This window comes from Sarcophilus harrisii, chromosome 3 (genome assembly GCF_902635505.1).
Source record: "Sarcophilus harrisii chromosome 3, mSarHar1.11, whole genome shotgun sequence".
NCBI lineage: Eukaryota > Metazoa > Chordata > Mammalia > Dasyuromorphia > Dasyuridae > Sarcophilus > Sarcophilus harrisii.
This window is the reverse complement of record NC_045428.1, coordinates 403,927,745-403,953,833: the sequence shown is the minus strand read 5'-3', so window position 1 is coordinate 403,953,833 and position 26,089 is coordinate 403,927,745. Positions and strand designations below refer to the sequence as shown.

Below are 26,089 nucleotides of genomic sequence, written 5' to 3'. Positions count from 1 at the left end.
TATTCAGTTTATTTGTTAGTTCAGTTCACTTTCTTGCATTTTTTAAGTACACCATAGTATATCACATTTTGTAAAATGGAGATAATAATAGCACTCACCTAAGGTTGTTGAAAGGATAAAATGACATACTTGTAAAAATATTTTGAAAACTTTATAATATAAATCTTAGCTATTGTCATTATTTAATCTGCAATCTAGCCTACTTCCTTTATTTTTCTTATTGTTGGGACTCAATGGGGGACCCCCAAAAAGGTTGTGGTTCCAGATTGGCATTGTGAGTAGTCTCAAAAGAATTTGCAGGCTCATATCCTTCTCAAAGTCAAGGACAAAGTTTATTATAATTATAACTCGAATTAAAGTGGACTAAATTCCCCAAAAAAATGTTAGCAAAGATTCAGGAGCAAGAAAGAAAATTTATAGGGAAAAATTAAAGATCAGATGCTTCATGTCAATGATATGCTAATTTTTTATGGCTTAGAGGTAGAATTGAGAAATGATCTAGTTGTAACTTTGTGGGCAAATCCACTACCCATAGTTCTCTGGGCAGAACTCACAGTGTAGGGGTTGGGGGTGGAGGTTCTGGACGTATGTTTTTAGGCTTGAAACATCATTAGATTAAGTAGCAGGTAGCCGATTTTGTTCTGCCCTGGGTTAACTTTTTTAAGCATGTCATTATTGTTGCTCATTAGTCTCAGAAACCCTGTTAGGCCAGCTTTTATCCCTGATGTCCTTGAAAAAACCTCTAACTTTTCTACAGTTTATGTAATGCTTGTTCTTATATTTTAATGTCACTAGATAAATTTAAAATTCAGTCATTTGTATTCTGATTAACACTTACATCTCTTTAAATTCTAGTAATCAGAATTTTGTCAAAATCTGATTCATTGATAAAATTGTTTTTTTTTTTTAATATTAATATGGTTTACCATGTTTATAGACTTTCTTCAAGTAAAACTATACTATATAAATGCAACCTAGTCACAGTGTATAATATTTTATTTTAAAATTTTGTATTATTGTTAGAAGTAATGTATCATATACATTATATATCTAGAAGTAAAGTATCATATAAAGAGATTGGAAGAGTTTCTTTTCCTGTTTATTGTAAGTAATTTATATAGGAATGTCGCAAAAGTATTATCAGAATTAATAATTCTTCAATGTCTGAAAGCACTTGTTTCTGGTTCTAGAGTTTTATCTTTGGGAGTTAATTTCTAGCCTGTAAAATTTCTTTTTATAATATTGAATTATTTAAATAATTTATTTCTTTTCATCTGGATAGTTTCTATTTTATCCTATCTTACCAGTATTGTTAGGATTTAGCTGGGCAAATACTTTACAGTAATTCCCTTTATTCATTTCTGTACATCCTCTTTTTTTCATTTTTGATATCAACAATTTGCTTTTTTTAAAAATTAGTTTAGCTAGCTGTTTATTTTTTTAGGTTTCCTCCCCCCCCCCCAAAAAAAAAAAAAACAAGCCAAACCAATTCCGTTCTAATTTTATCTTTTTCTTTTTGTTTTATTCATCTCTTCCATAATTCTAAACTTCACTATTTAGTTGAGGATTTTTGATTTGTTTGTTTGTTTTTTTTAATTGCATACCCAGTTCATTGATTTATTCTTTTCACCCTTTTATTGTAGTTAATCTTTCATAAGCATAATAATAATCATAAGCACTTTAGCTCCATCCCATAAACTTTAGTATATTGACTCCTTGTTGATATTTTCTGATGATTTTTTTTTTTCTTTTGAGTTGATGCAAAAATATGTAGACAAATTCCCACTTTGGCGATTTACATGCACACGACATCTTTTTTTAGAGGTTTATGACTTCTATATCTAGAGGTATGGAGCTTGTTTCATTATGACCTTTGGAATTATACTTGGTCTTTTTGTTGATTAGATTGTCTAAATCTTTCAAAATGATTTAATTTTTACAATATTATAATTGCAATTATTCCCCTGGTTTTCCTCACTTCTCTTAGCATTAATTCAGACAATTCTTAGGAAGTTTTTCTGCAGCCTTCCCGTCTTTTTATATATATATATATAGCATGATAGTATTGTATTAATATGCCATAACATTTTACTTCATTTCACAGTTTTTGAGGATCTAATTTTCTAGTTTGGGCCACCATAATTAACATCCATTATAAATATTTTGGGGTACATCTTTCTTTGAACTCTTTAGAATATAGACCTAGTACTGGTTTCAGTAAGTCAAATTGTAGTTTAACTTATTCTGTGTAGTTCCAAATTACTTTCCACAAAGCTGAACCAATTCACAGATTTATCTTTTGAACATTTGTCAGTTAGGGAGTGGCTTTTATTATACATTTTAATCAGTTCCTTATATGTCTTATAAATGAGACTTGTATCAGCTTCCCCCCAATTTCCAACTTCTAATTTGATCTGAATTATTTTTGCTTGTGTACAAACATTATAATTTTATACAATCAAAAATTAATCATTGTATCTCCTCATTCTCCCAGTTCCTTGTTTGTTCATGAATTAAACTACCTCCTATCCACGGATCAGGTAAATAATTTCTTCAGTGCTTCTGTAATCCATTGCCTCACCAGAGGCACCAATAGAGCACTAGGCTCAGAATCTGGAAGGCTTGTGTTCAGATTCAGCCATAGATATTTATTAGCTGTATACATAACCTTAGGCAAATAACTTAACCCTCTGTTTGCCTCATTTCCCTCAACTTTAAAATGAGAATAATAAATAGCACACACACACACACACCCCCAAGAGTTGTTGTGAAGATCAAAAGAGTTTATATTTCAATAATACATTTCTTGCACATAATAGTTGCTGTATAAATGCTTATTCTTTTCAGCCTTCTCTTCCCCTTTATGTCTAAATCATGTATACATTTAGAGCTTGTCTTGGTACATAGTGGGAGATAGAGGTTTTAAACCTAATTTCTGCCCGACTTCTTTCTTTTCAGTTTTCCTACCAGCTATTTTTGCTGAACAGTGAGTTCTTGCCCTTAAAACTGAGATCCTCAGATTGATAAAACACTAGGTTCTGTGCTCCTTTGCTTCACTATATTTTGTACCTTCTCTCTTCCACTGATGAGTTTCTGTTTCTGACCCAGTACCAGATTGTTTTGAGGATTACATTTTTGTAATGTCCTTTGAGATCTCTTAACTACTAGGCTTGTTTACTTTCCATATTTTTTTACATTAATTCCCTTGTGTTTTTTTTTTTTAACTTGTGTTTCTCCATAATGAATTTTTTAAAATATATAAAGTAGTCCTTTGGTGTTTTAATGCTGAATAAGAATAATTTAGGTAGTATTGTTATTATATTGGCTCAGTCTGTCCAGAAACAATTAATGTTTTTCTATTGTTTGTATCTATTTGGGTAAAAAGCATTTTGTAATTGTGTACATATAGTACCCATGTGTCTTGGTTTTTATTTTCCCCAAGTATTTTATATCCTCTACAGTTAGTTCATTTTTTAAAATTTTATTTTCTACAGTTACTTTAAATGGACTTTATCTTTCTATCTCTTGCTGTATTTTGTCAGTCATTTCTAATAGTGGTAACTTGGTTTTCTTTTATTCTTTCTTAAGATCAAGTTCCCTAGCTCCTAAATTTATTAATTTATTAGAATATTTTAGTTAAGTTTTGTTCATCTTTTATTTGGTTTTCACTATTTTCATTTTGATAATTTAATGGGGAGGGTGGTAAGTTAGTTTTCTAAGTTTTTACAAGTACTGCTTTGCATTATAAAAATTATGTTGTACATTCTCATTGTTATTAGCTATAATGAAATTATCAAATATTTCTCTGATTATTTGACCAGTTTAAAATTGAGTTATCTACTTTCTGATTAAATTTTTAGCTTTGTTCAAATGCCCTTTTATTTAATATAATTAATGTAATTGAATATAATTTATTACATTGTGGTTTGTAGTACATTTGTGAAGTTTTTATACCCTGATATATTCAGCTTCTGTGGAGATATCATTTCTTTCTGTTCTTCAGAGGCTTGAAGACATCTAATTTTTCTAAAATTCTCAGGCCTTTTACTTGTTTATTTTGTTGTTATTGTTGTTTAGATTTATCTTGGTCTAGGAGGGGTAAATCAAGGTTCCTTACCATTTTAATTTTACTATTACTCTTTGTAACTTATTTAACTTTTTCTTTAAGAATCTAGATTATAGGTTATTTGGTACATAAATTTAATATTGACATTACTGTCTTTTCGGCAGTACCTTTCAGAAAAAATGAATCTTTCCTATTAAATCTATTTGGTTATTATTTTTTCTTACAGCATTATTGTTACTCCTACCTTTTTTACTTTTGCTAAAACATAACAGACTTTGTTCTGGCTCCTATTTAAACTTGAGTATATTTCTGTTTCAAATGTTTCTTGTAAACAACATTGTTGGATTCTAGTTTCTAATCCATTCTGTTAACCTCTTCTATTTTATAAGGTGAGTTAATCCCATTCACCTTCATGATTGCGAATCCTGTATTTCTCATTAGGTAATAAATTAAGGTCATTAAAACATAGGCTCCAAATGGAATCTATTTTTTTGATCCCACATTCCTTTCTTGGGGCTTTTTACCCATGTTCTTACGTCACTTTATAACTCCAACTGAGTAGTTAAGCCATTTCAGCTCTTCACACAGTTATTCTCTGCTTTTGAATCTCTTGACAAAAATTAGCTCTGGATTGTTTCAACATCTGCTTCCTATGTTCCTACTCAGAAGCCACTGAACAGTATATATCCAACTTAGAAATAAGTGTAGCACCCCACCAAACATGAATGCATTTTATGAAAACATTAATGGGAAATGCATTGTGAAAGATTTTCACATGTGATTTCTTCATCACATGGACAAACCTTTTGCTGAACTAAAAACAACTCTAACCTGTGTGATTCACTAAAAGCTGACAGTTGGCCATCAAGGAGGATGAAAGTTAAATGCCCTGAATGTTAGCTATATTGATTCCTATACATTTCCTTTTGGGGATTATTTTTTTTTCCCAGAGGTGACTCGTATAGCTTTTTCTATATCAGTTTTGCCTTCTGCTTCTAAGTGATTTGGACAGTTTTCTATTAAGATTTGAAATAGAATGTCTAGGCTTGGGGGGAAGGGAGGAGAAGAGGCTTGGTGGGCAAGGTATAGAATCCAGCATACTTTTTTTCCTCCTTGATCTTTCCCATCAATTTTTACTAGAGGTACATTTTTTCCCCAGCTTTTTGATTTTAATATTTTTTGCAGTCTCATGGAATCATTGGCTTTTTTTTTTTTTTTTAATTCCTTCTAGTTTTCTGGGAGTTTGTTGTCTCTTATACCAAGTTATTAATTACCTTTCCAGTTATTTCGTCCTTAGTTCTCATTTCTTTTCCAGTTTCCTCTAGCACTCTCATTTTAAAAAATTTTATCCTAATAGTGTATTATTTTTCCAGTTACAAGTTAAGATGGTTTTCAGCATTTGTTTTTGTATGGTTTGAGTTCCAGTTTTTTTTTTTTTTTTTTTTCTCCTTCACTCCCTTACCTCTCCACTCCCCAAGAAAGCAAACAATATGTTATGGTTTGTACATGGTATAATCATTTTTAATATATTTCCATGTGAGTCATAGCACTCATTAATACAGTTTTTAAAGCTATTTTAAAAACTCCCATTTGGGAGTTTCTTGCAAGAATTCTAGTATTAATTTGTGCCTGCACTGTGTTTTTCTTTGTTTGCTTTGTTCATTCTTCTAGCCTACTTCTTTCAGACTTTAAACGTGATGTTATGGCTAGACCTTCCAGAGGAAAGCACCCTGATAGTCCTGTTGCTATTTTCTTGGGGATTTTGAGGGTTGTATGATTTCTGTATTTCAGGGATGGCTTAGACTGAGGATCTGCAGTTCTACTAAATGGGTTTGATCACTGACCCCCCCCAGGCTGAGTTCTGCAAATTCCTAGCCTGGGTTTGGGTCTGAGCAACAGTAGATTATTGCTGGATTCACACTATCAGACTTCTGGGAAACTGCTAATTTAGAAGGACAAAACTATAAGTTTTCCTTTAATCTGGGATTTCTGCTCTGGTTATTTTTCTGTAGGCTTTAGATTTAGCTAGAAATTGTTGCTTAGGTACTAGATTACTCTTGAGATCTACCAACTGTTGCTAGTTTAGTTCTTCACTGCTGCTTGTTTTTGAACTTGCTGTACTCTTAGTATATTACCCAGTGCTCACTTTTGTTACTGCCACTTCTAGGCACAGATCCCTTTATCATCTGTTACGGATTTGACTCAGAATTTAATAGTGAGCACCAGAGAGTTCCCTCTCTCTCTTGCATGAGGTTACAGTGTCCTGAGTCTACTTTTACCCTGGTAAACAGCCTCTCTCCCTGTACTCGAGTGTTTCTTTTGTTACTTTCCTCTCCAGATCCCGTCCTCTGTTACCTTAGATCTCTCCTTATGTCTTCCTATGCTGACTCATCGAAAAATCATTGTGACTTTTTCCTTTAATGCCACACCAGAATTTGGGTTTGTTATATTTTCTGAATGTGGTTGAATGGAGCTCCCTATCTTATTTTCTTCTAGCTTGGCTCTACCTCTGGCTCTCCCTTTCTAAGCCACTGTCACTCAGGCTTCTAGTTCCTTAAATTCTCACAGTTGAAATTTCTTGAGCTCTGAAGGAATTTTAACTCTCCTCTTGTTCCCCTTGTCATATGGGGATTCATTAATAACAGTTCCTCAAGTCTGGACATGAAGATTAGTGTTAAGGAGGAAAAATACCAGGATCTGGATATGGAATGTCTTCTTCAAGAAAGTATCAGTAGGTTGCAAAGTGTGGAGTTGGGATATAAAGTATAAAAAGATTAGAAAGTTGGGATTGTGGGGATGGTTAGTTATAAAGGACTTTGAATAACAAACAAGATTGTGTTTGATCCTGAAGATGACAGGAAACCACTGGCATTTACTAAGTAGAAGTGTGAAAGAGTAAAATTTGTGCTTTAGGAAGATCACTTTATTTGGAAGACCACATCTGAGTTTGATGATGGACTGGAGCAGGGAGAGACTTATGGTAGGCAGACTTAACTAGCAATTTTTGCAGTAATTTGGGCATGAGGTGATGAGGACCTGCATAAGGATAGTGGCAATGTCAGGGGAGAGAAAAGAGTATAAATGAGAGATATTAAGAAGATAAAATCAACAGGCTTAACAGTGGATTTGGTTTCAGGAGGACGTTGAGAGAGACTGTGTAGTGAAGTATATATGTTGGGAGCCTGATTAATGAGAAAAATGACAGATGCCCTCAACAGTAATAAGGAAGTTTATAAGAGGGAATGACTTGGAGGGAAAAAGAATGAATTCCATTTTAGATTCTTTGAGTTTAAAGTGTCTACAGGACATTCAGATGGTTCAATATAATGAACTGGAAAGTTAGGGTATTTGAGAATGACATCAAAATGTTGACTGAAAGATATAAAAGTTAAGAGATAACATATTTCTTGTTTATGAACTTCAAAAATTCATTTGATTCTGTGTAGAGAAAATGCTCCTAAAGGGTTTCCAAAAAAAGTAACTACTCTACTTGTATAATAATCATCCAATATTGCTTGAAAAAGCCTCCAGTTGACTCTACCACCCCCTCAGCTTAATATTCTATACTTTCTAGCCATGTCATTCCTATATTTCTTAGTCAAAACTGCTTGGAAAAACTTGTTCAAGCTACTTCTACTTCTTTTCTTTCATCAATCTTTTGCAGCCTGGCTTTTGACCTCATCACTCAACTGAAACTACTTTTTCCAAAATTACCAATTGGTTGACCATCTTCTCCACATATTCTTAATTCCCTAATTTTATTGACACTACTTTCTCCAAGTTCTGTCCTTTTCCTTTTTGAGTTCTCACTTTACTTCCCTGGTTGATTATTCAGATTGTGCCACCCATGGATTCCCAAGTGTATCCCAAGACTTTTCTGTTCTAAGTCTTTATCTCTATGTTTTTCTTATGACCTCACCAAATTTCAAATGAAAGCTTTGCTGATCACTTCCAATTACTAGTGCCTTTCCTTCCCAAACTAGTTTGTATTTATTTGCATCTCTTCTCTGTATACTTTTTTTATGTCTTCTGCATTACAATGTAAACTTCTTGGAAGTTTGGGTTTTATTTATAGTGTTTATTAATTTCATACTTAGCATGATAGGTACTTAATAGTTGATTGAAAAATGTAAAAACAAATAACTTTGTTCAGCCCAGTGGTTATTAAAATCAATAGAAAAACAATATTCTGATCAAAGATGTCTATTGGAGGATGTTGAAGGCTGAGTAGAAATGGAAGAGTGATTCCTTATTGATGATAGGGTTCTTCAGTTGCTTTTGTTTCTGGATACCATTGTTTTTCATTGCGCTAGATCCTAGAATGTTTCCGGGGCTCCTAAGTAAGATTCTTACTAAAAGTTTATTCTATTGATACCATTAAAACCAAATGAATAAAGAATGCTTATTATCCAATTTATGATTCGCATTTATATGTGGATCTTTTTTTTTTTTTTTTTTTTTTTTTTTTGGAGGGGAGGCACTTGGAAGTAAGTTATAGCTAGTGTTAACTGTCTGAGGCTGGATTTGAACTTGGGTACTCCTGATTATAGGGCCAGTGCTCTATCCACTGGTCATTTATAGCTGCCCCCTTCATTCTATATTTCTTGAACAGATTTTACAGGTGGACAGCCAGCTGGGTAGAGAATTGAAGAGGCACCAAATTATAGTATCTTTAATGACTCCCAGCTTTTTAGTGGAAAAAAAAAAAAAGGGTGATTCTTTTCTATATCAATATTGAGGACTGTCACAAATTTAGAGCTAGAAGGAACCACAACCTCATCTAAGCCAGTTTCTGCATTTTGCAGATGAGGCGTTAGAGGCCCAAAGTGACTGCTATGATTTATTTGTAAGAGAGATGCTCAGTGCCATGGAAAAAAGGGAAGAAAAGCATGGAAACACATGGCATAAATATGGCTAGAATAGTTGAAGATAAGATGAGAAAGGTAGACATGTTCTAATTTGTAGAAAATCAGGGCTAACTTTTTTCTTGGAGGCATTAGGAAACCATTTTTTGTATGGTGATTGTGAAAAATCTTGTTATCTGTATCATATTAAAGAAAATATTTTGACAATATTACTTTAGGAAAAACTTGACATAGTAACTACAGGTGGAAAGAGGTAGAGAGGAGAGATGAGAAAGGTCCAGTTAATCTCCAGCTCCCAGTCCCTAATTAAAAAAGTAAGTTCATGTTCCCTTAAATAATATTTTCCCCTATGCTTTTTTCTCTGAAAACTATGTATAAATACAATTACCATTCTGCAACTTTCAAGCCAAAACCTGCTCAGTTCTTTTTGAAAAATTATAATATATAAACAAGTAGGTATGAAATAGGTATGGAAATTAAGACGAAGGAAAATAAGAATAGCTGTCATGTTCTAGCATATTTACAAAGCATGGAAACACTGTGTGGAAAAATAAAACTGAAAAAATTAATATGAAATAGCTTATTTGGAGAATCCCAGAGCCAGGAATTTTCTGGCCACAAACTGTTGTGTGTTGAGCTCCCCCAGAATTGATGGGGGGGGGGAGGGGGAGAGTGTGGCAGAGTCAGGAGGAGCTGAGTTCAGATTTGGTCTCAGATTAACACTAATTTAACAACTGCTAATTAGCTTTAAACAAGACATTTGTGAATATATCCTTCCAGTTGCCCTGTAACCAGTGAGCTATCTTTTTAAACACTTTTTTGACATTAAAAAATGTTTGGTGCCTGAATATATATGTAATTCTTGTTTATCTTTAGCCTTCTATGAGTACTCTTGATTATGAAATAAGATCTTTCACAGCGTTGGTTATTTGTAATAGACATAGTCCTACCCTCCATTCTACTTTTTTTTTTTCTCTTCCCCAGCTCCCTAATGCCTTTTAAAAGTTTATTCCAAGTCAGTTGATAGTTTGGGGCAACAGTTCTATATGGAAATCTGGAATTATTTTGGTAACCAAGAGACAAGCACCCTTAGTTACTTTCTGAATTACCAGTTTGCATTTTATGTGTTTGAAAAAAAAATTAAGCATTTTTCACATTGTCTTTGTCTTAAATAATTAGTTATGTCATTTTTTAGCCTTACTATTAGTGAGGCTTTATAGTCAAGAAACAATCTACTTTGTACTATGAAAGTGAAAAAGTGAAAAGCAAGCACTTGGAAAACAAGCATGACAAGTTCTCTTAGAAATATTTCATATTATATAGATATTTGGTGTGTCATATATATATATATACTTTATTAAAAAGACATTAATACTAATAGGATCTCTAATTTCATAGATGTATGTAATTGTTACTTTTTTCTAGTTCATATGAGCTTTAATAATTACTGTGCCTGAAAAATTTATTATCTATTGAGTCACTGTGAACTTAACTCACTTATCCTCAGATAGCAAAAAAATGGCTTAGACCCATACTCAGAACATTTTTAGCTTTGTAGGGACTATTGTTTTCTGCTGGTGTAACCTCTGAGAACTGAAGGTTACCCCCATATCCTACAGTTGAGGGCTCTGTAATTTTACTCTTAAAATTAAACCAAATGACATCTTTGTCAGATTTTTTATTTATTTATTTATTTATTTTGCTAGCTGGATTGTGAATTTATTGTTTTATAGAATTTGTGTCTACTTCAATAGAACATTATCAATATGAGCTTCCAGCCAGCTAAGGCATGGAAATAACCTATTAGAACATAATATTATTGATGTTCACTGAAATGAGATCCTTGTCTATATTTTCATTTTTTGAATGTCCAGTATTTAAAAACAAAAGAAAACATAGCAATGAATGCTCAATGGACTCCATTTTCTAGCATTTTGGGCACTCCTATGATGGATGGATTTTACACACACACACACACACACAAACAAAATCTATTATCAAGTAATCTTATCTTTCTGATTTTTTTTTCCTAGGTAAAAGTAGAATTGGATCAATTGATCGGTTGTCCTTGATTTTTTTCTTCTTTGTTTAAAGGTAAGTTTAATTTTTTTGTTAACCTATTTGTTAAGTTTAACATGTTTAGAGCATAAATTGTACTTCACTGATTAGGTTTACAATTTAGTTTTCTATTTGCAAAATTGGAATCACCATGAATCAATATGTTAAAAGCTTCTAATTGAATCAGGTGATTAAGAATACTCCTTTCACCAGTGCAGATTGTAGTCACAAAAACTTATCATTGATGTTGCTCATAATATTTGTCACTTGGCATTCAATGTAGGTAAGAGTTTTGCTGAATATAACTAGGTTAGTCTTTGGAAAACTGAAAGAATATATGGTCCATATTGTTCTCAAAGACATTCCAACTTGATACCTGTGAGATCCTTTATATTCCTCTTCTAGAACCTTGTAAAACCCAGGATTATTTTTGTACTGTGAGGAGGCATGAGAACAGTATTATAATAAAAGTTGTATGAATTTGTATGTTGAATTTTCTTAATAACTTTATTCAATTCAGTAATCTCTTCAAACATATGTTTGAAATTCTATTCAGGACCCAGGGGTTTCAATAAATCAACTAGAATTCCTGATATATGAGGAAAAAATGTATCATGTTCCCCTATTTTAAGATCACAGATTTATTTGAAGTCCTGAAGTATGTAAATTAATAACTTGTTATGTTTTAGAAAAACATTTTAAAGTAAATACTACCTCAAAATTTCTGTGTATTCTGTTTGTTCCCCCAGGATTTTTCTACAGAAGTTGCTGAGACATTTTTTGCTGGTTAAATAGAGGTTTGTTTAAACCTGTATTTTGAATGTAGTTTGGAAATATTTGAAACCATGGGAATAAAGGTTCAACGTCCTCGATGTTTTTTTGACATAGCCATAAACAATCTACCTGGTAAGAAAATATCAAAGATTAATAAATTAGAATTGGGAAGAGTATTCTTGAATAAAATTCTGAAATGAATAAAGAATATTTCTAAAGATTACCTTTAGCTTATATAGTGACTCAATTAACAGACACCTCAATCAACTTTTTAATTCTGTCACTGTGGACATTAAAAATCCTAAACTCTAATCCCCTCTTAAACTATAAATTTGCTTCTTAAAGATGGAAATATAGAATCTTCTGGTTGATTTTTGGGATATATTTATCTGAATATTATGCAAACAAAAAAACTGACCTATTTTGGTAGGAGTTTGCTAATCTAGGAGCTTCCTGTACTGATAATTTCATAGGGTCAGTCTTTAACTTATGTATTTAAATAATGTACAAAACTATTTTAAACTATGTTATTTGCTCATTTTCAGTCATGTCTGACTTTTCATGACCCCACTTGTAGTTTTCTTGGCAGAGAAACTAGAGTGTTTGCCATTTCCTTTTACAGAAGAGGAAACAGAAGCAAACTGGGTTAAGTGACTTACCCAGAGTCACATAGTTCATAATTGTCTGAGGCCATATTTGAACTCAGAAAGTTGGGTCTTTCTGACTACAGGCCCAGCCCTCTTATTTACTGCACTGTCTAGTAAATTTTACTATTTTTAAATTACATGTTCTCTTTTTCAGCTGGAAGAGTTGTCTTTGAATTATTTTCTGATGTGTGTCCCAAAACATGTGAGAATTTCCGGTGTCTTTGTACAGGTTTGTAAATATTTTTTTTCTGCTTTATGAAGTCAAATTTTATAGTGACTATTTTTTGCTATGTTTGAAGATTTCTTATTCCAGTATATCAGATTCATAGCTTGACAATTCATCTTTCAGGAAATATGTTTGAAATATAATTGAAGAATCAGAAAGTAAATTTTGTGTTCCAGATTTTTCTTATGCTTTCCCCTCCTTGCCCCTCTCCTAGACAACAAGCAATCCAATATAGGTTATACATGTAATTCTTCTAAACGTATTTTCAGCTCAAAGAGTGGGCTGGGGGTAGGGGAGAACCAAACAAGCAAGCAAGCAAACAACAATAGCAAAAAGATGAAAATGTTATGTTGTGATCCACATTCAGTCTCCGTAGTCCTCTCTCTGGATGCAAATGGCTTTCTCCATCACAAGTCTTTTGGACTTGCCCTGAATCACTTCCTTCTTGGAAAGAGAAAGGTCACATACTCTAAAACCAACATGAATTAGTCAGCACTTAACAGTGCATCAAGCACAGTCCCAGTAGTCCATGATATAAAAACAATCCCTGCTATCATATCAGGGAGCTTAAATTCTTTCTAAAGATATAACATATAAGTATATACTGGTATATATACAGTGATAATTGGTTAGGAGTCATTAACAATTAGGGGTGAGGAAGAATCAGGAAAAGTTTTATGTAGAAAGTTCTGATTGAGCTGAGTGACTAATGTATGATTTCTAAGTCACTGGAATTTTTTTGTAGTAAGAGTGACAGTTAAATCTTTGCTTTAGGAAAATTACTTTGATAGCCAGCTGAAAGATGAATTAAAATGGAGATAAGCCTGGGATAAAGGGACCAATTGGGAGACTAATGCATTGATTGGGGGCATGATGAGGGCCTGAACAGTTATTGTTTTTGTAAACAGAGAGAAGACAGATTTGTTTATGTTGTTGGGATAGAATCAATAAGCTTGGGCAGGTTATTGGATATAGGGGTAAGAGGACAGTAAGGAGAACAGTGAGAACTAGAACAAGACTTTTAAGGATGTGAAATTGAATGAATGCTACTCTTGACAGAAACAGGGCAATTTAGAAGAGATAATTGTGAGGAAAAAGTTTTTATTTTAGACATGAGTTTTGAGATGCCTATGGAAATCCAATAGGAGGTTGGTTATATAGACTAAAAAATATGAATTATCATGATAATTAAGCCTATGAGAACTAATGATATCACTAAGGACAAAGCTTAAGGTATACCTGAAGTTTCTGATGGGTCTAATGATATAGAAAAGGAGATCAAGAAATAAGTCACACATGGAGAGAGCATAATTCTCAAACCAAAAAATATCATGCTTTTTCCTAATTCAAATCACATGAATTACATAATTCATAATTGCTTAAATCTGGTTTTGTTATTGTTTTTTACTTTTGAGTGAAGATTTAAAAAAAGGTTGATCATTTACTTTTGCACGTCCTGGGTTTAAAAGCACTTATGATGTTGTTTTTTAAAAAGTTAAGAATATTTTTGTTCATTTGAAGAATAAAATGTTAGACTACTTGAATAGTGCATTAATGTTGGAAATTGGTTAGAAGTAGTATTATCTAGGCTTAATAGTTACATATTCATATTTCATTGAAGAGAAAAACAATGAAATGGCCTTTAGTAATAAAAAATGGAAGTTTTAAAATAGTACATGGAAACTCTGTGTGTGTGTGTGTGTGTGTGTGTGTGTGTACATACACGCACACAAGGCAATTAGGGTTAAGTGACTTGCTCAAGGTCACAGAGCTAGTAGAAGTATTAAGTCTCTGAGGTCAGATTCAACTCGGGTCCTCCTGACTCCAGGACTGGTATTCTATCTACTGTATCAGGTAGCTGGCCCTATATGGAAACCTAAAGGTAGTGGTAGATTTTTAAAAATATACAAGTGATTAGAAGACACATTTTTAAAGAATTTTAGTAAATTAAGTTGTAAATTATTCTAACTTCACTTTTTTTTCCTTCACATTTTCAGATAGTATAGGATTTTTTGTTTTGTTGATATTGATAGTTTGGAAGTTTATGTGGATTTTATCTAGTGGTGATGGAAATGAAAATTAAAATAAAAGCAAAGTAGAGGATCCTAGGTTGAAATTCACAAAATATGACTCTTATCTTTGTTATCTTAGACAAATCACTTTATTTCTCTAGGTCTATTTCTTTATGTAAGAAAAAAAATGAAATTGAGAATAAAGGGTTTTAAGGTTTCATCTGAGATAAATTCTGTTTTTTGTAAAAATGTTCTTTCTTTATTACCTTCCTATAGTACATATGTTAAAATAAAATCAGATATTTTCACTATAGAATAACTATTAAATAGAAGGGAACAAAGAGAGGAATAGCTTGTTATATAGAATTATTCATTATGAAGAATTTATCTTATTCAAGTTGAGTTACAGCAGATTCAGAAAAAAAAAACCAACTTTGTGATTGCATTTGCTGTAATGAGATTTTTTTTACCTGCATTTTTATAGCATTTACCTGTCTTTTATAGCATTTTATGAAAATCTGAGAACACCCAATCAAAACTAAAAAATCATCTTAATCATAATTTTGATCCTAGAAACTCTTTTCAGAGGAATGAGGCAGGAAATGTTGAATCTTAGTATTCTCTGTTCTTAATAAAATGTCCTTTCTCTTTCTCCTTCCCCCCTCCCCTTAGGTGAAAAAGGTACAGGAAAATCTACTCAGAAGCCATTACATTATAAAAGTTGTCTTTTTCACAGAGTTGTAAAGGATTTTATGGTTCAAGGTGGTGACTTCAGTGAAGGTAGGTGAATCAGATAAAAATGTATTAAGTATATGGGCATTATTTGTTGAATTAAGACATATTTTCCTCTTTGTTTCCATGTTTTTGTTTTTTGTTTGTTTGTTTTTGTTTTGGGGGGGGTTAAGTGACTTTCCCAGGGTCACATAGTTAGGAAGTGTTAAGTGTCTGAGATCAAATTTGAACTCACTTCAGGGCTAGCGCTCTATCCACTGCGCCACCTAGTTGCCCCTCCATGTATTTTTTTAATGGTGGATGGATGAACACTGTGTATTAGTGGTAAGTACATCAGTAATTGGTCACATAAGAATAGCTTGTATTAAAAAAAAAAATCCGCCAAATTAGTAGCAATTTCTGTTTAAATCATTAGTGATCTGCTCAAGATCAGTTTGCTTGCATAGCCTTCCAAACTCTAGCAGCATTTCCATGTCATAATGAGGATACAGTGTAAAACTTTTGTGGAACTGTTTACTTTTGTCCATTTTGGTTTTTTAAAAATGTTTCACTAACTGAAAATCTGGGAGTTGCTGCGATCTTTTAAAAATTTATATTCACATATAAATGCTTTGTGTGTTATATTTTCTGTTCCTAGGAAATGGTCGAGGTGGGGAATCCATTTATGGAGGATTTTTTGAAGGTAAATAATTCCTGATAATTGGAAATCATTCAAATTTGTCAGAAGGGAACTGAATTGTTTTTCAGGATGCTTGGAAATACAAAGAAAAAACTTTCTTTATTTTTATTTATTTATTTTTTTTTTTCCTGTCAAGACGTCTATAATAATTTCCTTTCTTCATCATTGACATTAGGGCTAATACATTTGGACTATAACATAACAGTCTCAGATGAGGAAGAAAGCATGAATTAATAAAAATGGCATTGAATATAGTACATACAAGGGCACGTGGTAGGCATTTAAATGTTTCTTGAGTGAACAAATACAACAAAGATACAAAAAGTTTAACTGGTAAAAGCTAACACAGAAGTGGTTACAGAGGTGAAGATGATACAGTTTTTTTTTTTTTTAATTTTTTTTTTATTTTTTATTTATTTAATAGCCTTTTATTTACAGGATATATACATGGGTAACTTTACAGCATTAACAATTGCCAAACCTCTTGTTCCAATTTTTCACCTCTTACCCCCACCCCCTCCCCTAAATGGCAGGATGACCAGTAGATGTTAAATATATTAAAATATAACTTAGATACACAATAAGTATACATGACCAAAACATTATTTTGCTGTACAAAAAGAATCAGACTCTGAATTATTGTACAATTAGCTTGTGAAGGAAATCAAAAATGCAGGTGTGCATAAATATAGGGATTGGGAATTCAATGTAATGGTTTTTAGTCATCTCCCAGAGTTCTTTTTCTGGGCATAGCTAGTTCAGTTCATTACTGCTCCATTAGAAATGATTTGGTTGATCTCGTTGCTGAGGATGGCCTGATCCATCAGAACTGGTCATCATCTAGTATTGTTGTTGAAGTATATAATGATCTCCTGGTCCTGCTCATTTCACTCAGCATCAGTTCGTGTAAGTCTCTCCAGGCCTTTCTGAAATCATCCTGTTGGTCATTTCTTACAGAACAGTAATATTCCATAATTTTCATATACCACAATTTATTCAGCCATTCTCCAACTGATGGACATCCATTCAGTTTCCAGTTTCTAGCCACTACAAAAAGGGCTGCCACAAACATTCGTGCACATACAGGTCCCTTTCCCTTCTTTATAATCTCTTTGGGATATAATCCCAGTAGTAACACTGCTGGATCAAAGGGTATGCACAGTTTGATAACTTTTTGAGAAAAAACTTTCAATACAATGTGTGTCATTAGTCTGAATATGTGGTTTTTGTCATTGGGAAAAATACACAGAAAATCAAGTGCAGTATTTCTGGGATTACCAGTATGCAAATTATTTTCCAGAAGTGCTTGTAGATGTTAATCACTTGTTTCCTCTGCATTTATGTACACATGAACATAAAACTTTTTGCATTAAATGGGTTTACTATTTACTCTTCTATAATATTTAGTTCAAACTTCTGAAACCTTTAAGATATTTAAACAATTGTAAGCCAGTCGAAATGTTAATCTTTCTGTAATATATTGATTTATTGAATTTTTTCATTGAAATTTTAAAACGCTATCTTTATCATCAAATCAGATTTTCTTTATTGGTTTCTTCCAAACTATTCTTAAAGAACTACAGATATCAACATACCATTTAGTCAGTTTATTAAGCAGTATTTTTCCAAGCTAACTACAAAAGATCATTGGCTAACTTGGTCTTAAAGATTTATACAATAACCTATTTTTTATTTTGTATTTCCAATTCTTTTTCTCTCTCTAGTCCCTTCCCTAAATGTTGAAAAGACAAGCAATATGCTTTCCCCTTTTCCCCCACACATGAAATCATGTAAAGCAATTCAATATTAGCCATGTTTTATGTGTTGAATTGAAAAGTGACTTTTAATCATCTAAAATTGGATTTTTACTTAAAAAAAAAAAAAAAGGTTAAAAGCCATGCTTTATGAAATTCTAGTTGACCAAAATCATAGTCTTAAAACTCAGATTGGTGTATGTTTTAATTGTGTCACCAATCTACTTGCATTGTTACTATTTAAATCTTATTTTCAAAAAGATATATTACTGTGTTTTATATGGCCCTCTAAATAAAGACACACTATACAGTTTCTATGGATCACTAAGAACGATGGCCATGTAGCCTTGAACCAGAGGCTAAATTGTTTGATCCCCATTTTCTGTATAATTTTACTAATATGAAAAGTGTTTTTCCACCTTTCTCATTTGTTATGCTTTTTAATTTTGGATTTAAACTTTATTTCAAATTATCCTTATTACTGAGCAGTCATCATTAATTAAACTTCATAAACTTCTTGATACACATCTTTAGCACAATGCATGGCACTTAAATACATTTTTATTGATTTATTGATATGTATCCTAAGGGAAAAAATAACTAATTTTGAACAATAGTTGTGGAATTCTAATAAGTAATTAAAAGTTCAGATAAGGAAAAAAGTGAGACACAGCAGAATGATTTCTAGCAGTACCACTTATTTGCAAAATTTTGGTGTATGAAGTCCTATCAGAAAAGTAGAAGCTGTCCTTTTGATTAAAGAATTCCTTTAAAAATTGTGTAGAGGTGAGACATCAGTCCCTGTATGAAGGTCTAATTTTGCAAATATTTTTATTTTTATTTTTTTAATCTAGACCTATAATTGAAACTGTTTATCACTGCAAATGAGCAGCTTCTCTGCAATTTATATTCTTGGAGAGTTGCTTGAGGAAGTGAGATTTGAAGTGTCTTACAAAGGGTCATAGAACTAATATGTGTAAGAAGCAAAGGTTTAAGTCCCGATTTTCTCACTCTGACACTAGATTTCTATCTTCTAGGCCAGGAATTCTTCACCTGAGACCCATGAACTTTCCAAAAAAATATTTTGACAACTATTTTATTATAATTAGTTTCCTTTGTAATTCTATGTATTTCATGCATTACATTCTTTTGAGAAAGGATTCATAGACTTCACAAGTATGCCAAAAGGGTGTGACACTAAAAATGGCTAAGAACCCCCCCCCCCCCATATCTGGTTATTGTGCCTCTCCTTTTTCTTTAATGTACTTACAGTTGCATATTTCTTTGCTTAAATTAAGGAAAAATATGTTTGGTTATCATCATATATAGAGAGCTCTTTATTACCCATTAGGGCAAGAGGAGAACTGATGATTTGAATTTTTTGTATTCTTTAGCAACCAGTTTTCAAGTATTTATTAAACATCTATTTTTTGCCATGTACTGTGCTAGAATTTAGGGATATAATGAATGAAATTACTAATCTCTACCCAGTATTTATAATAAATATAAAGAGAATAAATAAATTAATTCAAAGTAGTTAAATATAATATAGTTCAAAAATAAGGTCACTAACAGTTGAAGGCATCAGTAAAGAATTCTGTTAGAGAACATATTGTTTGAGTAGTATTTTGAAAGAAAAAAAGGATTCTTTGAGACAGGGTGAGGAATGTTTATTCTAGGCATGGAGGACAATTATTGCAAAGGCACAGAGAAGGAAAAAATTTATGAAGAACCAAGGGAAGGCTGGTCTAAATCTTGAAGATAGTAAAGAACCACTGGAATTAACAGAGTAGGAGAGTGAAGTAGTCATATCCATACTTAAAGAAAAGTCAAATTTGGCAGCAATGTGAAATTAGGATCAAAGAAGAGAATGAATGTGGAAAGTTACTTGAGGTAAGAAACTCAGTGTAAGCTATTAAAATATTCTAAGTTAGAGGTAAATAAGGACTTGAAGGAGTAAGGAAAAGGAAGCTATTGGATGGAAGGGCTATTTAGGAAGTATACCTGACAAGATTTAGGAACTGATTGGATATGTAGTATGAAGAGGAATGTGTTGAGGATAAGGCTAGGAAGCCTGGATTCCTGAAGTATGACCATAGCTTCCTTAGAAATGGGGAATATTTGAAGAGAAGTAAATTTTTAAGAGAAAGGTCATTTTTATTTTGGATATACTGAGTTTGTGAAATAACTCTGGAATATTTGGTTTGAAATTTTCAGTAAGCATTTTAGCAATATAGCATCAAGGCTCAGGATAGAAACACTGTTACTGCAATTAGGGCCTAATTGAGGCTAAACAATATGAATTTATAGTACATGAAGTCCACACCATTGCGCAGTTTTCCTCTTGCTCTGGTCAGCAATATATGAGAAGGGAGAGAAAAAGCCCCAATCATGGACACCCGGGATTGGGCTTGGACAAATGAATGGTCAACAGATTGGAAAACTGAACACAATGAAGATAAAATTGAATTGGCTCTAAGAATTGAGTCAAGATAGTAAAGAGGGAAGACACAGTTGATATACAACTGTTTAGTTATTGTCTATTCATAGAAAAATTTTTGTAAAATTTTAATTCAATTTCCAAACTTATTTTCCTAAAATGTGCCTTTATCAGAATAAAGAATTAGTTAGAACAAATGTGGAAATACATTTAAAAGCATTGTACATGTATAACCTATATCTGATTGCTTACTATCTTGGGTGGGGGGGGGATAAAGAGTGAGGCAGAAAATATTTGGAACTCAAAAGTCTTGCAAAAATGATTGCTGATTGTTGAAAATTATCTTAACATGTATAACTATACATTTCAACATTCATTTTGTAAGATTTTTGAATAAAATACTATTGAGAAAAAAATGTCCCTTCTAGATCAAAAAAAGAATTTTTCAGAAAGATTTTGTATGTATGTATATGTTATATATGCAAATGCTTAACCACTGATTGAAAATTTTGCTTTTTTAGATGAGAGTTTTGCTGTTAAACACAACAAAGAATTTCTGTTGTCAATGGCCAATAGAGGAAAGGATACTAATGGTTCGCAGTTTTTCATGTAAGTATTAATCATCTGTATAGTTGTAGTCAACTCATCCTGATTACCTCTTTCATTGCTTACCAGCCTTTACTCATTAGTGAATAAAAAGAGATTAAGACTAAATGATAGGAAAAAGTTGTCAAGTAAACCATATTCATACGAATTTTCATTTTTGTCTATGCTGAAAATTTGTCACCAGAATTCCCAGTGTCCAATGATTTTTTGTTTGTTTGATAGTATTTATGTATAAATCCCCAAATCAACCAGAAGATTCTACATTTCCCTCTTTGAGAAGCAAATTTGGAGGGTCAGTACTATTATTTAGGAGGGGATTAGAGTTTAGGATTTTTAATGGCTATAGTGAACTAAATCAGAGAGTTAATTGAGGTGTTTGTTAATTGAGTCACTGGATAAACTAAAGTTATTCTGTAGAAATGTTCTTTATTCATTCAGTCTTTGATTTAAGAAAACCCTTTCCAGCTCTAATTTATTAATCTTTGATAGCCTAAGGATCTAACAGTTCATCATCTTCCAATGGCAGTATCTGAATGCATAAAGAACCAATTTTCCTTTAAAATTTGTAGACCTCATCCATTGTCTTTGTTTAATTTTTGAATAGATTTCCTGATTTTTCTTGGAGGGCAGGAGCTATTTCTCAGTATCTCTATGTATCTGGCTGGTACGTAGACATTAAAAAGTGCTTGTTGAATTAAAAGCAGTGGAGATGAACTTTAGCCATTTCAGAAAAAGAGATCTTAGCTTCTCTAAAAATTTCTTGCCTTAAACTTAACTAGTTTGAACCTCTTTCTTCAGGTCTCACCTCCTGAATATCTCTGTGATCTTCCTTTACTTAGTACTCCTGTTCTCTAATTACAAAAACATCTTTTTTGTCATTATATGTTGAAATAGCTATTGTAGAACCTCACCACCATTTGATTCTTACAATTTTTAAATAGTAATTCTCATTTCTACTATTACTTTTATAATAAAATACCTCCCACTTCAAATTGTCCTGTTTTAAAACTGCATTAAACGCTTCCTTTAAGTGCTGCTTTTCTATAGCCATCTTTAGCCCTAAATTATTGTTGCTCTAAATCAACTTCATTATGTAGCTTTATGTCTAAAATCTGGGAAGGAACATATTTCATTTACTTTCTTTTCCTTTAACATTTCACTTTTTCCTTTACAATATTTTGTGTCACTTCTTTTATATTTTTTCCAATAATCATGCAATCTTTTTTTATGTTTAATGAGGTTAATAGAGCAAGTATAATATTTTCCAGTTTTTACAAGTGAGAAAAATGAATCTGAGTAATAATCAAATTGTTAACAATTTAGAAGTCATCCAGCCTCTTTATTTATAGGTGAGAAAATTGAGACCCAGACACTCAATGATTTTCTTTAAATCACATTACCTAGTCAATAGTAGACAGAATCAGACCTTTAGTTTGCTAACTTCCAAGTTGATACTTTTTTTGGGGGGGGGGGGGGCGCTATATTATCCTCTTTGCCATGTGGGTCTCATAACCTCAGGAGTCCAAGAACTTGGATTTTTATTGTTTTGGCTTTTTAAAAATAATCATGACTATTTCAATATATTTGATTTCCTTTGTAATCTTGTGCATTATTCTAAGAAAGGATCATATTAGGGCTTCATTGGACTGCCAAAGGAAGTCTGTGACACTAAAAAGGTTAACACCATCTGCTCTGTACTACCATGCATGTTTGTTTGCTTGTTTTAAGCTACTTGAAATAGTTTCCCCTTTGTAGAACTGTGAGATGAGTGAGTAATTGGTCCATTTGCTCTTTTTTCTCAATAATTCTTAGTTTCTGTTTTCTTGAGCTTTGGTTCCATCTGTATTGCCCCTTAGATGGTTTAGTTATTTATGGGAGGTTTTGGCTTAGAGGAGGTGGACATTGTACAACAAAATTACACATCAGAATCTCTTTTGAGGGGAACTTGGGACTTCATTTTCAGCTAATTTTCTCATGGTTAAATAAATGCAGCATTTTTTATTTGCCTTGGTTCTCTTAACACTTTTGCTGAAAAGACCATGATATTGCTTTAGAATAAACTCAACAACTTGAATTAAAGAATGCCCATTAAGTAGAATAAGATGATGATGAGGAAAGAGACCCTGAGGAAGGATTAAGGCATTAGAATTGCTTAACTAAAAGAAACATAATAGAAAATAGAGAATATATTTCTTGATTTTCATATATATTTAAGCATGTACACATTTTTAAAAGATCTTTTCTTATATACACAAACACATATCCTTTTGAAGTTTAATATTTTTGAAACACAAGTAAAACAATGAGCTTTTAAAATATATAACTTGTTTTCCTTGTCTGTAAACAGAGAGTACTAGATTAGAATATTTCAAAGGACTCTTCTAGCTTTTTATAGGGAAAGAAGGAATGGTCCACGCGGAGGAAATGATAGGAGCAAAGGTATAGTATTAGCAAGAATATAAGTCATTGAAGCTATAAGGAATGTGTTCTTTATTACACCATGAGTCATAATACCAAATAGAAATCTTTTGACTAGTAATATAATTGTTGTTTCATGGGGTATTTATTTTTGTTGCTTATACTTGCTGCTGTGCATGAACTGAACTCATTCAGTTTTATATCTAAGATTATAGTATCAGAAGAGAAACATATTGTCCCATTTGTCTCCTTTAGATCCTCTACCAATACATTTTCCCATTACTCTTGTTCCTTTGGTTTTACTTGATACAAACTGCCTACCACAAAATAGAAATCTACTCCCCCTCCCCAACTGCCTTATATCTAATTGTTGCTGTGTGTACCTAGTCTTCATTGCTCTTTTGTTTCTACTTTCACAGTTTGACCTTTATTCCTAAAAGAAAATAGATTCCTTTCATTGTGACTTTGAAGAATATCTGAATTAATGCTCTTAAGACAGAGGGTAGGTAAAGTACATATGTTGAGTAAGGCAGAAGGATAGTTGTTATATATGAAAACCATATTTCACATAATTTAGGCCACCAAAACACAAAAGAAGGCAAAAATATCATGGTAGACTCAGAGTACACAAGTCAATGTACTGTGATATAAAGAAAAGTTCTGTTAGGGTCTGGGAGTGGTATCAATTCTTCCATTCACTTGACAAATCCCTTTCAGTTTTGTTAACTTACAAAGTGTGGGAATTGGATTAGATATGTCTCCATCGTCTTCTAGCTCTTAAGATTTTGTGACTATGAATGCCTTTTGTTAGAAACTAAAGAATCATCTCCCTCAGAGAAGAGCTATTCTGTTTGGGGTTGGGGAAAGAAAAACCTTTATTAGACAGCTCCTGGATACAAATCTATCCTAATGCTTTGGGAGATAGAAAAATGTTACCCCACAGTAACTGCTCAAGATCCACCCCAGATCTATAGAATGGATCTCCTCTTTTGAGAGGATGAAACAAGGAGACTGAGACGCAGTTGTTGTTCTCTTACCTCTCTGACTGAGAAGCCGTTGCATTGCCTGACTTCTCTTTTCCCTCTGCCTCCAATTTATCTCATTCCCAGTCTGCAACACCTGTGTCAGCAAAGGCTGCCTTGCAACTCCTTCAGATGCTATGATCGACAGCTCTCAGAGAATTGACCTGTCTCTTAACAGAAAAACAATTATTTATTCCTTATTCTCAATAAGGTTACCAAGAAAAAGTACTCAACTATACTAGAAAGTAAAAGTGATAAATGATCTAAAAAGAATATCAGAGACCTGTGGGAGCTCAGAGAAGCAAGATATTATATTAGGAAGATTAATAAAGTTATGTGTTGAATTCATGTTTTAACTGAATCTTGAAGAAATATGTCAGGACTTTGACAAGACAGAAAAATGGGGAAGGATATTCCAGATGGTAGGAACAGCATTATCAACTACATAAATACACATAAAGTAGTGAAAAATAAAGTTGCAAATAATTGGTTGGGCACATGTTTATTGTATATTATTATATATAATATTAAGAAGTTTGTCCTTAGTTTTGTAGTTGTTCTTTCAGTGTAGCTCTTCTTATTTGCTATAGAACTTTAACAAAATTTTTTTTTCAGTTTCATTGATTCACTGTCACTTCCCTCTGATTTTCCCTACCCAGTGGACTCCTCACTTAAAGCAAATAAGTAATCAAACAAAAGAGACATATATATGAGAAAATGTATTCCTTATTTTGCACTTCCAATCTACCACTTCTCTTTTAAGAGAAGATGCTTCCTTCATCCATAAGTCTTTTAAAATTGGAATTAGTCATTCTGTTGTTCAGTTTTTAGGTCTTTCAAGGATTGTTAACTTTACACTATTTAAATCATCCTGCAAATTGTTCTCTTGGTTAAGTTTCCTTCCTTATATACTAGTTCTACAAACATTTCTTTTATGAATTTTTCACATTTGTCATTTTTCATGGTGGAGTATATTAGGTCACATTCATATACCATAGCTTGTTCTGTCACTCCCCTGTCATTGGGTACTTGTTTCTAGTTCTTTGCTACAACAAAATATACTATTATAACACTTCAGTATTTATGATATCTTTTCTCTGTAAGGTAGGTAATCTAAATTTGAGATACATTCTTTTTTTGACTCCATAGGTACTTCCCAGCAACTGCAGAACAACTTTCCCTCCTCTGAGTATGCTTTGCAAAAGCAGTTTAATAGCCTTAGGTGATTTGTTTACTTAAAGAAAGAGAAGTTTCTGCCTCTTCTTCCTCACTTTTTGGTCATTTCTCAACCTGAATTCTCTTCCCCATGTTCTGTTGAAATTGCTCTTTGCAGGGTTACCACTGGCATCGTGATTTCCCTGTCTACTGACCTTTTCCTAGTCCTCATTTTCCTTGAACTTTCCACATCATTTAATGCTATTAATTATCCCTTTGATATTCACTTTTGGAGAAGTATCTGCTGCTACAGTAGACACTCCTACATGTTCAACTTCTTAGTCTCCTGAACCAGCTCATTTTCTTCCCAACCCTGTTCAAGGCTCTGTCTTTTGTCCTCTTCTCTTGTCTCATATATTTCCTTCCTGGGCAATTTCATTGTATTCTCAAAGATACTCATCACTTCTATGCTAAAATATATATATATATGTAAAATCAATATAAATATTAATAAAAGCCCACTGAATCTATAGATTAAATTACAAAATGCTCCTTAAAAACTTAAAAAGTTGGAGGGTTATTTCTGTATAATAAAAATGATGATGTTGCCTGTGTCAATTTACATATTTAAATAC

The 26,089-nt window shown here is 32.5% G+C and overlaps 1 protein-coding gene across 3 annotated transcripts in view; it reads left to right on the top strand.

Annotated features, from left to right (window-relative positions):
• The window catches only part of PPIG (peptidylprolyl isomerase G), a 71,521-nt gene that overhangs the window by 23,848 nt on the left and 21,584 nt on the right, over nt 1–26,089 (top strand). For all 3 annotated transcript variants that reach the window (XM_003763930.4, XM_012544800.3, XM_023499276.2), the window contains exons 2-7: nt 10,965–11,025; nt 11,739–11,895; nt 12,565–12,639; nt 15,321–15,428; nt 16,018–16,062; nt 20,775–20,862. In XM_003763930.4, the coding sequence (XP_003763978.1) occupies nt 11,835–11,895; nt 12,565–12,639; nt 15,321–15,428; nt 16,018–16,062; nt 20,775–20,862 (377 nt within the window). In that variant the 5' untranslated portion in view covers nt 10,965–11,025; nt 11,739–11,834. The remainder of the gene's footprint in view (nt 1–10,964; nt 11,026–11,738; nt 11,896–12,564; nt 12,640–15,320; nt 15,429–16,017; nt 16,063–20,774; nt 20,863–26,089) is intronic.